This window comes from Lampris incognitus, chromosome 8 (assembly GCF_029633865.1).
Source record: "Lampris incognitus isolate fLamInc1 chromosome 8, fLamInc1.hap2, whole genome shotgun sequence".
Lineage (NCBI taxonomy): Eukaryota > Metazoa > Chordata > Actinopteri > Lampriformes > Lampridae > Lampris > Lampris incognitus.
Window position 1 is genome coordinate 6,450,826 of NC_079218.1, and position 16,145 is coordinate 6,466,970.

General features: G+C 43.1%; 1 protein-coding gene across 1 annotated transcript in view; it reads right to left on the reverse strand.

The window, feature by feature from the left end:
• Nucleotides 1–3,343: 3,343 nt before the first annotated feature.
• prdm15 (PR domain containing 15) overlaps nucleotides 3,344–16,145 on the reverse strand; it is a 41,304-nt gene continuing 28,502 nt past the window's right edge. The window contains exons 20-23 of the mRNA XM_056285195.1: nucleotides 12,440–12,615; nucleotides 12,172–12,252; nucleotides 11,224–11,442; nucleotides 3,344–3,931 (exon numbers count right to left, since the gene is read on the reverse strand). Of these exons, the coding sequence (XP_056141170.1) occupies nucleotides 3,389–3,931; nucleotides 11,224–11,442; nucleotides 12,172–12,252; nucleotides 12,440–12,615 (1,019 nt within the window). The 3' untranslated portion in view covers nucleotides 3,344–3,388. The remainder of the gene's footprint in view (nucleotides 3,932–11,223; nucleotides 11,443–12,171; nucleotides 12,253–12,439; nucleotides 12,616–16,145) is intronic.

Genomic DNA, 16,145 nt, shown 5'->3' on the forward strand with positions numbered 1-16,145 from the left:
TATTGATGAAACAACACGTTTTACATGATGTTTTACAACAATCTCCACAAATTAAAGTAAATATTTTTGGTAATTATCATATTTTTTTTTCTTCATTATGAGCCTGGGTGAGGAGGCCCTGCCTGGCCTGCCTGCACATCACTGGACTGGATAGCGGATGTCATGCCGGCTCTTGGACGTGTGGCGTGGTAGGGTAGGGTGCTCGCTGACGTACTTGCTGGAGACAGCAGCAGGCCACGTGGCATTCAGCAGACTAATGCTGAGTGCGGTTATTAATGACAGTTTTACTAATAACTGTCTAGTCTGGATTAGAGAGTAGAACCGGCCTTGAAACCCAGGACGCTGCATTGTGGAAGACATTATCGCCACCTGCTGGACATTTCATCATAGGTTTGGATGGACATCGGTGGGCTGGTGAACACGTCTAGATCACTGCAAATCTAGAATTCCAGACCGCTTGGCCTTTGGTCCGATGCTGACAAGCGACTCTGTTAGACCGCATCTTCTTTTTAGACCAGTTTGACTTTTCTTGTTTTCTCAGAGCGATTCTGCAGGTCTGAACAGCGAGTCCTGACCGAGTCAGCGTGAGGGCCCCTCATCTAAATGTCATTAACAGCCATGTTCAGCCCAAGGCCTCGGGATTATCATATGCATGTCGAGCTTGTTTTTGCATTTCAAAAAAGACCTTTTAAAGTCCTTGGTATTGACAGGACCGGTCGTCAAACAAGAAATGAAGTGGCGTGGGATTGGTGTTCTGTGCCTCTTTAACATCTCACGTGTTCCTTTAGGATGGAGACATATCTTCCCTCCAGCCCCTTTGGGGGGGGGGTTGCATGTATGGATGTATGTTCATGTGTCCATATCATTCAGTATACTTTCATATCCTGGCCCTGAACTACGAGTTCATGAAGCGAGGGAAGAACGTCCAGTGTGGACTTCTGAAGTCATTTTCAGATTTAAACCATCTCCCCTGTCGGCACCTCGCCTCCTCCACTACTGGTGTTGCACCCAAATCTGTCCATCCAGCCATTATCCACACCGCTTATCCTGCTCTCAGGGTCGCTGGAGCCTATCTCAGCAGTCATTGGGCGACAGGCGGGGAGACACCCTGGACAGGCTGCCAGGCCATCACAGGGCGCCCCCCCCCCCCCACACACACACATTCACACCTAGGGACAAGTTAGTACGGGTGATTCACCTGACCTACATGTCTTTGGACTGTGGGAGGAAACCGGAGCCCCCGGAGGAAACCCACACAGACACGGGGAGAACATACAAACTCCACACAGAGGACGACCCGGGACGACCCCCGAGGCTGGACTACCCCGGGACTCGAACCCAGGACCTTCTTGCTGTGAGGCGACCGCGCTAACCGCTGTGCCAACGTGCCGCTCCCAAAATCTGTGACACATCAAATTGTGTGACGGTGCTTTTAAAACGCACTACTTCAGCCAAGGAGCGGCGGTGAGATACTGTTCAGTCATAAAGTCAGAGACATTTCGGTTAATTTCAGATGTGCGTTTGGTATGGTTAAGATTAGGATTAGCATCTGGAGGGGAGGGGGGCTGTTGAAATAGTGGTGGTGCAGTAGTTAGCGCAGTTGCCTCACAGCAAGAAGGTCCTGGGTTCGAGCCCCGGGGTCGTCCAACCTTGGGGGTCGTCCCGGGTCGTCCTCTGTGTGGAGTTTGCATGTCCTCCCCGTGTCTGTGTGGGTTTCCTCCGGTTTCCTCCCACAGTCCAAAGACATGTAGGTCAGGCGACTCGGCCGTACTACATTGTCCCTAGGTGTGAGTGTGTCTCTGTGTGTGTGTGATAAGTGGTTTGGATATCGGGTGGATGGATAAATAACATTTGTCAGATGCATTACAGTTTCTTTTGAAGGAGCAGACCTTGCCGGGTTTCATTTTCCATCGAGAGTTTTAGCCTAACGTGGTCGAAGGACCCATTTTGCATCCTTCGTGTTGTGACTGTTGCACATGGTGTGTAGAAAGCATGGCGTCGATTCGGAAACACCTCCGCTGTGGTTCAGGCCCTAATATGTAGTCCGGAACCGGACCGCATAGTACAGGGATCTATGAGCAACAGCGGCATTACGATGTGTAGGAAAACATTTCCTCAGCCCATCAGCTGGAGGGTGTTGTGTGTTGTGTCTTCAGGTTCTGCTGTGTGGAGAAAAGACGGATTAAGGTTTTAGAAGATCTACTGCAGCCCGCCTCCATGTCCATAAAGAGGTGAGGTTTACCTATGAAATGTGACACTGCCATACATTAACCATGTTATAAGAGCTTATTACTGCTCTTATCGTTACCTCAGCCTCCCCCCTTTTCTCCCCAGTTGTATTTGGCCAGTTACCCCACTCTTGTGAGCCGTCCCGGTCTCTGCTCCACCCCCTAAGCCGATCCGGGGAGGGCTGCAGACTACCACGTGCCTCCTCCCATACATGTGGAGTCGCCAGCCGCTTCTTTTCACCTGACAGTGAGGAGTTTCACCAGGGGGGCGTAGAGCATGGGGGGGGGATCACGCTATTCCCCCCCAGTCACACCCCCTGGAACAGGTGCCCCAACCGACCAGAGGAGGCGCTAGTGCAGCAGCCAGGACACACACCCAACAACACGGCCCGCTGTGTCTGTAGGGACGCCCGATCAAGCCGGAGGCAACGCGGGGACTCGAACCGCCGATCCCCGACGTCACCTCAGTTTGACAAATGAACTCCATCATCAACACAAACAGACGAGAACAAAGTTATTTTTTCCCCAAAAGATATTTTGTTGAAAAATAAACGGTAAAAAAATGGTTTCCAGTATTTTTCGGACAGTTTAGCGTTAATTAGTTTACATGAATACCTGAAAAAAAAAATGTAAAAAAATCTCAGGAGTTAACTCCTCTCTTGAAATTGCAGATCACATTACTTCACAAACCCTACCAATAAAGTTCTCTGTAAAAACCTAAAAGAACAAAAATACGTTTTACATTTTCCTCGACATCTTAAAACGAACAGGCCGTCGCTCATCTAGCCAATCGGTTCGTTTTTGCATCTCATTTCGCAAGCGGCAGATCCGGCTTTACCTCGCAAGCATAGTTTCGAAAAAGGGCCGCTCCAGCACTTTAAATATTCAATCTCATACTTTGGTTTAAAATGTACATCTTCAATCATAATCAGTATTTGAACTATAAATATTTCATCTGTAACGGCTGCTTTCAAAATGTTATGACAGTACTGAAGAATTTAAAAAATTTTTTGATAAACGAAAGCATGCAAATTTCCTTCACTTCCACAGGGCAGATTTTAGGCATTTGGGTGAAACAGTTCACTTTCCGAAATGTTTCAGAAAACCTTCTCCCATTAGCTGTGCATCACATGAGGCGACCAGCACCTCGGGTCTCTTGTTTAGTAGCTAAACATCTGCTGCGTTGAGCCTGTCTGTTGCTGGGTGGTTTGCGGTTGGGCCTGGCCAGGTTGGCCTTCATCGGGGCCCTGGTTCTGGTTCTGGGGCTCCTGTCCTTCACCTTGAGTGTCGTCTGTCACGCGGGCGACCTGGGTACCCTCAGCTGCTGGGACAGGCCTCCAAGCCAGAGTTGGGGCCTCCAGCTGGTGGCCCATGGGGTTGACAAAGGTGGTGAGGTTGATGAAGTGGGCGACTGACTGGGCTGCAGTGGTGCCGCCGGGACCCACCGTCTCGGGGACGAGCTCAGTGGGCCGGTTGTGGAGCATGGCGGAGCCGCTGACAGTGTCAAAGGTCACGGTGAGGATGGAGTTATCCAGGGTGAGGGGGCGGTCGCTGGCCGTCAGATGGCCCACAGCTACCGGCTGCAGGCTGGTGAACTGGGTGGGTGCGTGGGTGGCGATGGGCGTTACAGTGATGTTGGTGAGCCCCACAGAGCTGTTGGGAGAGGAGGCGGTGGGGGTGTTTGGGTCAGCCAAGACCACCACCTAAAACAATATCAATAAAAACAAGTCAGTTACAGTGGTAGGAACATCGCAGAGCTTCATTTCTTCTTTACTGGGGGATAAAAAAGGGAGCTTATAATATGTTGTGGTCTGTTGTGTTATATTTGGGTCGATCTTGTTGACACATGTAACAAAATTTATTCTAACAGAGAGAAATTAAGAATTGCTCGTCATCATCTTAGCATTGGTGTTTCATTGTATTAAACACTCAAATTTCATACACCCAAATCCCCCTCGGTCTTTAAAGGTTAAAATCAGTGGTTCTTCAATCACGCCTCCAGGTACCACCAGTAGTGCTGTTTTTCAATTCTGCCAGGTAAATTACATTCACCTGTTGCTCCTGTTAAAACAGCCTCCAATCAAGAAGTTTTGAACCTCAAACAACAGGTGATGTGCTCATCCGGAGTCTGAGTGATGTAAGCATAGCGGGGTAAACACAGCTGACGCTAACAACATTAATGACGGCTTGTTTGATTAAGGTGTGGCACTTGTCAAGCTGACGGCAGCAGCCGAAAGTAGCAGTAGTAATAGTAATAGGCAAGCACTAACAAAACAATGGCCTAGTTTCATCGTCCACACTCACACCATCAGGGTTCACGGCTGTCCCGCAGTAAAACAAGCAAGTCCACGAGGGCTTGCTCACAGACTTTTTCAGCCATACTGAACCTTTTCCACAAGTCTGCAGTCCTTCAGACTTTGCTTGAGGTATTCCCTCAAGCAAAGTCTGCTTAGACATCCAAGCGCTTTGGATGTCTAAGTGCTTTGGGTGTTATATGAATGTATATGATATATACATGTAATGATTATTAAGTCTTTAGCTCCAGCAGTGACACACTGCCTCCGCTAGGGGTACAACAAGATAGGGGAAACGACGAATAAACGGGAGAAGAAACGGCCAAAGACGGGGATGACCAAACAGTAACGTTACTTCAAGCTCATTTGCAGGGGCAGGTCCCACCATTTGTGAAGACCCTGCATTATGGGGACCGATTACAGAGAAGGTCTGGGATGAAAATCTGAGGAAAGGGGTTTCGGCCTTTCAGAATCGGGCTGCCAAGTATCCAGCATGCCGGAGGGGGAACGAGGCTGACAAAACCCGTTCTCTCACTAACGATGCACTGAGCAGACACCTTCACAATGGTGAAATTGTACCACAGAGCAATTTATCGCTTTGCTTGTAAAGTTTTATCGACACATTGCAATGCATTTGTTGTTGGGTTGACTGACTGGAAACACCCTGAGAGAGCAATGGAACACAAGATGAGTGGCGAGCACAGAAAATGCATGCTTTCACTTATACATGGCACTCAACATCTGGGCACTGTGGATGCTTCCCTTGGCAGACAGATCAAGGCAGAAGGTCAGTACTGGAAAGAGGTATTAAGGCATGTAGTTGCCATCATTAAGTTCTTGAGCGAAAGGGGGATTCCGTTCCGGGGAGATGACGAACTTTTGGAATCCCCACACAATGGTGACTTGGGAATTCTAGAGCTGGTCACACAATTTGATCCATTTTAAAGGGACATTTTCAGAAGTATGGTCAGAAAGGCCGTGGTAAGACTTCCTACTTGTCATCAACTATTTGTGAAGAATTTACTGGCCTAATGGGTGACAAAACAAAGCAAGCAATCGCTGCAGAACTACAGTAAGCAAAACATTTCTCTGTGATAGCAGATAGCAGACCCCTCATCTGATATGTTTCACGTGGACCAACTGACTTTTTTGTTTCCGATTTGTGAGGGAGGGAGGGAAAGTTGAGCGACTTATAGGATTTGAACCCATTCACAGTCACATTGGGTCAAGTCTGACTGACTGTGTGATGAAGATGGTCGGCGATTTGGGACTGGATCTCTCCAATTCCCGTGCCCAGGCATATGACAATGCTTCAGATATGTCTGGGAAATATAACGGGTTGCAAGCTCATCTCAAGAAAACAACCCACTCATTCATTACATTCCATGTGCGGCACATTCCTTGAATTTGGTTGGTGTGAACTGTGTTGAACATAGTTGTCGGGAAGCAAGCCAGTTTTCTGACTTAATACAAGCACTATATGCTCTTTGCTCCGCTTCCACCCACCGATGGAATAGAATGTTCACTACCAGCATCACACCGACGCTAAAATCTCTCTCCAGTACGAGATGGAGTTGTAGAGGGGACTCCACAAGACCTCCTGGTCAAAATTAAGGTGAAATAAGAGCGGCCTTACAGATGTTGGCGCCTGACAACCAGGAGCGACAGGACACATGGCGTGAGGCCGCTGTGCTATGTACCAAGCTTGGGAAGCTGGAGACTGCGCTGATGACGATATTTTGGGACACTGTGCTGCGCCGATTCAAGCTTACAAGCAACAGCTTGCAGAAGAGGCACATGGACCTAATGACTGCTGTGCGCCTTTTGGAATCACTGCGCACTTACGTTGCATCACTACGAGAGCAATTTGCCGACTTCGGGACATCTGTCCGGGCTGTCACGGGTGTGACACAGACCTACCTGTTTGAGACTCACCGCGTGAGTAAAAGAAGAGCCTTCGATGATGAGGCAGTCGACAACGAAGTTGTTCTCACTGGGAGTAGAAAGTTCCAAGTTGAGAAATTCAGTGTGATTGTCGACAGTTTGCTCTCAGGACTGAACAAACCGCTGGATGCATAGAGACATGAATGGTCGCTTTGGTATCCTGTTTGACATGGACTGTGATGACACTGATCTCCACAAACAGGATGATGCTCTCTCTTCTTCATAGCCAACTGACTTGGACAAGGCCTTCGCTGATGAGCTGAGCCAGTTTAGGTCTTTTGTCAGCACCGAGCAAGATGACTCCTGCAAACCTACTGCAAGTTGTGCTTGAGGAATGGACTCCAGACAACCTTCCCCAACATTTTTGTTGCACTCAAGCTTTTTCCTCACACTGCCTGTATCCACCTGCGAGGGAGAGAGGACATTTTCACAACTGAAACGGATAAAAAATGTCCTCAGAACAACCATGGGTCAGAAAAGGCTTCCAGTGCTCTCTTTGATGGCCATCGAGTCTGAGCTTGTGAGGGAGCTGGATTTTGAGGACTTGATCACAGTTTCCAAAGAAAAAGTCAAGAAAGAATAACTTCTAAAGGTAAGAACCATTTGATTACGCTGTCTGTGCATTGAGCAGACAACATAATCGAAATCATAATCTGTACTCCGTAGGGTATCTGGGCTCAGCCCTAGAGATAGGGTGAGGAGCTCGGACATCCGGAGGGAGCTCGGAGTAGAGCCGCTGCTCCTGAAAGGAGCCAGTTGAGGTGGCTCAGGCATCTGATTAGGATGCCTCCTGGGTGCTTTCCTTTGGAGATTTTCCCAGCACGGCCAACTGGGAGGAGACCCCGGGGTAGACTCAGAACTTGCTGGAGGGACTACATGTCCAATCTGGCCTGGGAATGTCTTGGGATCCCCCAAGAGGAGCTGGAGGGCGTTGTTGCAGAGAGGGACACCTGGAATGCCCTACTTAGCTTGCTGCCACTGCGACCCGACCCCGGAGAAGCGGCTGATGATGAGATGAGATGAGATGCACTGAGCAGCATTATCTGTTGCGATTGTGTGTTGCTGTATATTTTGTGGATAAGTTTATTTGATATGCTGTTTGCATAACATGTGTATTGCATCACTCTGGTGTGACGCTGCTATATTGTATTGGAGTCAGTTTGTCAAGTTCATTAAATGTTGGTTTTTGCAGTTCTGTGTGAAGTTGCCTAGCTCATTTAGTGATCCTTATTTTGAAACCTGTATTCAGCTGCGCTGTGTAATTACCTTAGCATGGCATTGTTGTAAGCCTATTGCTAGTCAGTCACATTATTATGTATCGGTAATAACTGGTGTGCTGTCTGCTTGGATGGTTTTCCATGAACACAAATATTACCATAGTCTAGAGTCATACACTGCCTAGGGATGATTTAATCCATTGTTTCCTTGTCTTGTGATTTGTGAGTGAAATGGCAGTACCTGGTCTATCGAACTGTACAGGCATACCTGCTCCGCTGGACTGGTTATTCAGCCTTTGATCAATAGGTGTGTGATTATGGTCTGGTGGATTTGACATGCCAGCTTGACTGGAAGCTCAAAGTAATTAAGATGGGGTTTAATGGCTGGGGTGTGGCATGTGCATGTGTGTGTGTGTGTGGGGGGGGGGTTAATGAGCTTCAGTGCCCAGGGGTGCCTGGGGGTACTAATCCAGCCTTGCTTATACATGTAATTATGTCTCTTGTATTGGTTTGCCCTCTTATGGACATAATGTGCAAAAATATATTCGAATGGGTTCAAACCTGTGTTTTGTTTTTTATAGAAGGAATCGAGTAGCATTTTTGGCCAATTTTGACAGCTCTAATGACAATCGAAGCCCTGGAAGTGTAAAAACACATATGCAAAACATGGGAGGAGCTGGCAAAAAGAAGTTTACACGTCATCATCCTTAAGCACACAATGTGCATGTTCATTGATGGCATGATTTCCATATGTTTTTGTTTTCAGCCCACATTACTATATTATTCATAAACAGGGCATGAACAACAAACTCTGCGACTTATCAAATGGTAAAATCAGGCAGTCGGCCCCTTAACTGCTTCAGTCATGAGGAATGCAAAATAAAACGTGAAATTAACACTCCTAAAACTGCGATTGTTAGTAACATTGCAGAGCCCAGTAGCAACAGCTGGTGTCGTCAAAGTAACATGTGATGTCATGAAGCGCTGTTCCTTTCCTCCCATTTAAACCATTTCAAGCCTTTGCACCCACCCCCTGCACTCACCCAGGTGGTGTTAATGAAAGTCTGTGAGGGTTCAGTGTTTAGGGTGGGGATTAAGATTGGGTCTATTTATTGTTGACAACGCTAATTGCCAAACCTAAATCAAATGGACCCATCATTAATTCAGTTAGCTGCAGCTGTGTTCATCCTGCTATATTTATGTTACTTGGTCTCAAGATTAGCCCAGCACTTATAAATGGCTTTTTTCCTTTAGATGGTAGCAAACTCCCAAAAGAGGGTTTAGTTTCTGGCAACAATTACAATTTCAGTGTTAAGAGTACATGCACTTCTCCTCCTGTATCTTAGACATCATTCCCACTAAGCTGCTCAAGGAGGTATTTTCAACTATCAGCCCCATTAGTCTGCAAATTCCTATAATTCTCTTGCCTCAGGTTCTTTTCCAGACAGTTATAAGCATGCCATTGTTCACCCACTGCAGAAGAAACCTAATTTAGATCCCCTGTCCCTAAGTAACTACAGACCAACCTCCAAAATGTCTTTTCTTTCTAAGGTTCTGGAGAGAGTAATTTCTTCTCAATTGATTTCTTTTAAACACTAAGTGTTTTTAACAGTTTCCAGTCTGGTTTTAGAGCACTTCATAGTACCGACACAGCTCTAGTTAAGGTCACTAATAATCTACTGCTGACTGCTGACAAAGGTGATTTTAGTTCTTTTAGACTTGAGTGCTGCTTTTGACACAGTCGATCACAACATCCTCCCACATCGCTTAGAGATTTGGGTTGGCATCAAGGGCTCAGTTCTTAACTCATTATGCTCTTACCTCAACAACAGAACTTTTTCTGTTGTTCTCGGTAACTACCTCCTTGATGGCTCAATTGAGTTGTTGTGTCCCTCAAGGCTCAGTTCTTAGCCCCTTCTCTTTTCTATATACATGCTGTCCCTTGGCCAGGTCATTCAAAATCATGATGTGCTCTACCATTTTTATGCTGACGACACTCAGTTATACATGCTACTAAAACCCACAGATCCTATCCCCCTAGCAAATCTCACAACTTGCCTCTCTGACATTAAATCCCGGATGTCTAAAAATTTTCTCAAATTTAATGATGGTAAGTCTGAAGTCATTCTGTTCGGTCCTGAAAATTCCATCAGCTCTTTTATTACTAATCTTGGTGGTCTGTCAGATAGTCTTGATCAGGCTGCTAAGAATCTTGGGGTAATATTTGATGCTAACCTTGGTTTTGATAATCAAATCAAACTTGTTGTTCAGTCATGCTTTCTCCAGCTCAAGCTAATCTCCAAAATTATATAATTTTTATCAATTGCCGATCTGCAAAAGGTTGTATATGGTTTTATCTATTCTCAGCTTGACTATTGTAATGCACTTTATTCTGGTATCAGCAAGGGCTCCCTCCACCATCTGCAGTTGGTACAAAACGCCACTGCTTGGCTTATTACCGGAACAAAAAGGCATGACCATATCACTTCTGTGCTTGCCTCCCTACACTGGCTCCGTTATAGTATTTCGAATTGATTTAGAATTTTATTGCTCATTTTAAGGATTTAAATGGTCTTGCTCCTACATACATTTCTGATTTATTGACCTGGTATACACCCTCTCAACCATTAAGATCCACAGACGGAGCCCTGCTGGTTACTCCTTGGTCTCGGTTTGTTACAAAAGGTGATTGGGCTTTTGCTGTCAGAGCCCACACACTATGGACCTCTCTTCTTGTCAAACTAAGACAAACCAAGTCTCTAGCGTCTTTTAAAAATTGTCTTAAGACTTTTCTTTTACAAAGCTTTTACAAATGTTTGATATTTGTTTTTATTTATTTACACTGTTTTTATTTTTACTTTTTACTTATTTGGTCTTACTCTTAGTTTTGCCTTGTCTGGTTTTATTTCTTTGTACAGCACTTTGTAACATTGTTTTAGAAAAGTGCAATATAAATAAAGTTATTATTATTATTGGTCATGGTCATTAGGGCTGGAAATTTTTAATCAGTGTACTTACTGCAATCAATTAACCAAATGTAAAAAAATTTAAACAACAATGCTAATCCACAAGGTTATCACTGCAACCATAATGCTTGATGACTAAAACAATTAGCTCCTTAATAATTTAACATCTTAGAATGATTGATTTGCTGCGCTTGGATCCTACAGAACCATGCATGTTCTGTCACAGATTATGGCCGATACATAAAAAAAATAAATAAAATAAACAACACTTTCCCATTAAGTTAGACCAAATGGTATGATAATAGTTATATTTGTTATCCATTCTCTGTTTTATTGTTTTATTCATTTAAATTTCCCCATCAAAAACTTGATGATCAACTGCTGTTGGGCATTGTTCTACCATTGCCGCCAAATATGATCTGCATCTCAGTCTTCAACTCGCAAAACTCCTGCCCACACGCCCCTCTTTTGTTATGAATTGTACTTCTGTTTCACAAGGTCTTGGAAGAAAAAGAGATGTGACATGTTAGTAAGACATAACCGACAACATCTCCACGTAAATCTGAACGTGTACCTGCTGTATACTCTGCACAGCAGAGCTTGTTTCCGTCTCGTCGCCGACGATGACGGAGGTGAACTCTAAGGATTCATGTCTGGACTCCGGGAAGTCAACGTATTCGTCTGATTCAGAGAGCTCGGGCTCCACTGTCTGTTTCTGTTTCTTCTTGGGGTGCCGCGAGGACCTGGCGGGCCTTTCCTGAGACAAGCCGTCTTTGTCTAGTGTGAGTGTGGGCTGCAAGGCAAGTGGAGAACATGTGATGATAACATCCAGTTACTTTGTTATCACCATGGCTGGAAAAACTGGTATGTCAGGCATAACTGCCAGCTGTGAAGAAAAGGAACTCTGTTTGTCTTTCAGTTTGTTGTTGGTCCTGTGTGCCAAATCTGAATGCCTATCTAAATGTACCAATTCATGACCCCCCCCCCCCTCCCAAAAAAAGAAAACAGATAATAGATAAAAGTATAAGGAACACTATGGGACATGACGTGGCATGCAAATCACTGGTTCTCCATGTTAAAATCAGTTGAGCCACTATTACCTTGGAGAAAATCTGTCTTTTCACTTTCTTCCTCTCTGCAAGGAGGCCAAAGTACAAAAAGTGTGTTCCTGGAGTTTGTAGGACTTAGGTGTCTTGCTCGATGACATTTTAGCGGGATAAATATTTACCCTCATTGTCACCATGAACACCACCTTTCCATTTACAGCACAGCCATTAATGACTGGTGCTACATGCCAGAGCTACTGGCTATATGGCATGCCTCATGGCCGCAATAATAAACCCTCTTCCTGCATTGTCCGTACAGGCTGTCAGATAGATAACGTCAAATAAAGAGGCTGCTGTGTTTACATGAACCAATTTCGTGGTTGGAGCTCTTCCAACCATGAAATGGTCCATGTTTTCTCATTGACTGCATGCCTACATATTGCATTGGTAAAGCAATTCAGGAGTTTTAATCTCACCTGCACAATGCTTATAGATGAATCATCGATTGTTGTGGGTTCCTGAAGATCATCAAATTCATCAATTCTCACAGACACCACCTGGAGTTACATAAAAGATGGGGTTAAGGACTTTTTGTGTGCTACTCCGGGTCGAAGCCTCCATTTATAAAACAAATAAACCTGTCTTTTACAACACAAAAGCAAACAATGGCTATGGCGCTCAGCAGAACGGCTTGACTCCACGGTTGTCTGACAAGATCGACTGACCGAGAACCACCCAACTCACCTCGGGGTGTTTGCGTCGTATGTGTCGGTTCATGGAGGCGCGGGTGGACACCTTGGTCCCACACAGATGGCAGGACTGGGCCTCCACCTTTTCGTGGGTCAGGTGGACGTGCTTCTGCAGCATGTACTCTGTCAGGTACTTCTTATCGCACGTCGGGCATGTCCACGTTTTGCCGACTGCAGAGGGCAAGAGAGCGGGAGACAACCGACTGTTGGAGCTTGTCAAATGTTTTTATGACCAAGCGGTCGTAGAGAGGTCATAAAGGGTATAATGCCAATCAATGATCTGCCTACTACTGCTGAGATTCCTGCACCGTGTCCAGTTTATAACCCCATAATTCAGTTTTTAAGGTCGATCAGTTAATCAACACATTTAACAAGCAAGTTATATCGCTACTTGGAGGTGTGCACAATCGTTTCCTGGCAGAGAACACGCCAGTTTCCAGTTTTGATGATGCATTTCTCGATCTTTCGTGCATATTCTCGAGATATTTTCTGGTTTTCCCGACTTTACAGAAAGGTTACCTGTCAGCATTATTATTTTTCTTAAAGAGGTACCTGCATCAAAATCCAACTTTTCCTGTTGTTAATCGATGTAAGGAGTGTGGATGTGATCGATGAGACAACTGGTGGCCCTAAAATCACATTTATGGCCGGACGAGAGATGTCGGCGGCCGAGTAACTGATTTCCAGTTGGTGAAAATGTGGCAACTTGCCGCGTCACGAATTAGTATTAGCACAGAGGGCGTGTCCGTAGCGGGACGCTATAAAAGAAGAGACACCCCCTTTTGGCTCAGAGGAATACATACGGCTGAGCAACATATCCGTGAGGCGAGTAGTCAACTTCCACTAAGAAGAGGAATCGTCTTCCACTTCCACATCCTCAACCTCAAAGCTGCGGTCGGTGGTCTCGTTGCTCGCCATTTTTTCTTTTTTTTGTTGTAAAGTGACGACAGAGCAGGAAGGGGGCTGTCACCAGTGAATTTCTCGTTTTAGCGGTTTAGCCCCAGTGTTTAGCCCACCCAGCCACACCCACACGACCACCATGAATGTCAGTAGCCAATAGCTATGAAACCATAAAACCACACCTACCTTTCGGCTGTAATTCAAACCACCCGTGTTAAAAATGTGCTCGGAAACAGCATGAAGGTATCTCTCGGTAACACTTTAGTATGGGGAACGTAGTCACCATTAATTAGGTGCTTATTAGTATGCAAATTAGCAACATATTGGCTCTCACTTGGTCATTATTACGTACTCATTAATGCCTTATTCTGCATGGCCTTATTATACAACCAGTGAGCCATTAACTATGAGTTTTCCCTCTATAACCTCAGAAGTATTGCTTATTAGTAGGACCATCTCAATATGCTTTGCTTAGTATGGCCTTTATAAGGTGGTAGTACCACAAGAAGAGTTATTCTCCCTTACTAACACTTAATGAATATGCTCTGTTCTTACATAACAACACACAAAACTACAAGTGTTCATAGTGTTACATTACTCTAAATTAAGTTGTTGTTACTTAGAATATGTTCCCCATACTAAAGTGACATCTTGATCATTACTAATTCACTAGTAATTAAGTTTTTGTTACTTAGCATATGTTCCCCATACTAAAGTGACATCTTGATCATTACTAATTCACTAGTAATTAAGTTTTTGTTACTTAGAATATGTTCCCCATACTAAAGTGACATCTTGATCATTACTAATTCACTAGTAATTAAGTTTTGTTACTTAGAATATGTTCCCCATACTAAAGTGACATCTTGATCATTACTAATTCACTAGTAATTAAGTTTTTGTTACTTAGAATATGTTCCCCATACTAAAGTGACGTCTTGATCATTACTAATTCACTAGTAATTAAGTTTTTGTTACTTAGAATATGTTCCCCATACTAAAGTGACATCTTGATCATTACTAATTCACTAGTAATTAAGTTTTTGTTACTTAGAATATGTTCCCCATACTAAAGTGACATCTTGATCATCACTAATTCACTAGTAATTAAGTTTTTGTTACTTAGAATATGTTCCCCATACTAAAGTGACGTCTTGATCATTACTAATTCACTAGTAATTAAGTTTTTGTTACTTAGAATATGTTCCCCATACTAAAGTGACATCTTGATCATTACTAATTCACTAGTAATTAAGTTTTTGTTACTTAGAATATGTTCCCCATACTAAAGTGACATCTTGATCATTACTAATTCACTAGTAATTAAGTTTTTGTTACTTAGAATATGTTCCCCATACTAAAGTGACATCTTGATCATTACTAATTCACTAGTAATTAAGTTTTTGTTACTTAGAATATGTTCCCCATACTAAAGTGACGTCTTGATCATTACTAATTCACTAGTAATTAAGTTTTGTTACTTAGAATATGTTCCCCATACTAAAGTGACATCTTGATCATTACTAATTCACTTGTAATTAAGTTTTTGTTACTTAGAATATGTTCCCCATACTAAAGTGACATCTTGATCATTACTAATTCACTAGTAATTAAGTTTGTTACTTAGAATATGTTCCCCATACTAAAGTGACATCTTGATCATTACTAATTCACTAGTAATTAAGTTTTTGTTACTTAGAATATGTTCCCCAGACTAAAGTGACATCTTGATCATTACTAATTCACTAGTAATTAAGTTTTTTTACTTAGAATATGTTCCCCATACTAAAGTGACATCTTGGATCATTACTAATTCACTAGTAATTAAGTTTTTGTTACTTAGAATATGTTCCCCATACTAAAGTGACATCTTGATCATTACTAATTCACTAGTAATTAAGTTTTTGTTACTTAGAATATGTTCCCCATACTAAAGTGACATCTTGATCATCACTAATTCACTAGTAATTAAGTTTTTGTTACTTAGAATATGTTCCCCATACTAAAGTGACGTCTTGATCATCACTAATTCACTAGTAATTAAGTTTTTGTTACTTAGAATATGTTCCCCATACTAAAGTGACGTCTTGATCATTACTAATTCACTAGTAATTAAGTTTTTGTTACTTAGAATATGTTCCCCATACTAAAGTGACATCTTGATCATTACTAATTCACTAGTAATTAAGTTTTGTTACTTAGAATATGTTCCCCATACTAAAGTGACATCTTGATCATTACTAATTCACTAGTAATTAAGTTTGTTACTTAGAATATGTTCCCCATACTAAAGTGACATCTTGATCATTACTAATTCACTAGTAATTAAGTTTTTGTTACTTAGAATATGTTCCCCAGACTAAAGTGACATCTTGATCATTACTAATTCACTAGTAATTAAGTTTTTTTACTTAGAATATGTTCCCCATACTAAAGTGACATCTTGGATCATTACTAATTCACTAGTAATTAAGTTTTTGTTACTTAGAATATGTTCCCCATACTAAAGTGACATCTTGATCATTACTAATTCACTAGTAATTAAGTTTTTGTTACTTAGAATATGTTCCCCATACTAAAGTGACATCTTGATCATCACTAATTCACTAGTAATTAAGTTTTTGTTACTTAGAATATGTTCCCCATACTAAAGTGACGTCTTGATCATCACTAATTCACTAGTAATTAAGTTTTTGTTACTTAGAATATGTTCCCCATACTAAAGTGACGTCTTGATCATTACTAATTCACTAGTAATTAAGTTTTTGTTACTTAGAATATGTTCCCCATACTAAAGTGAC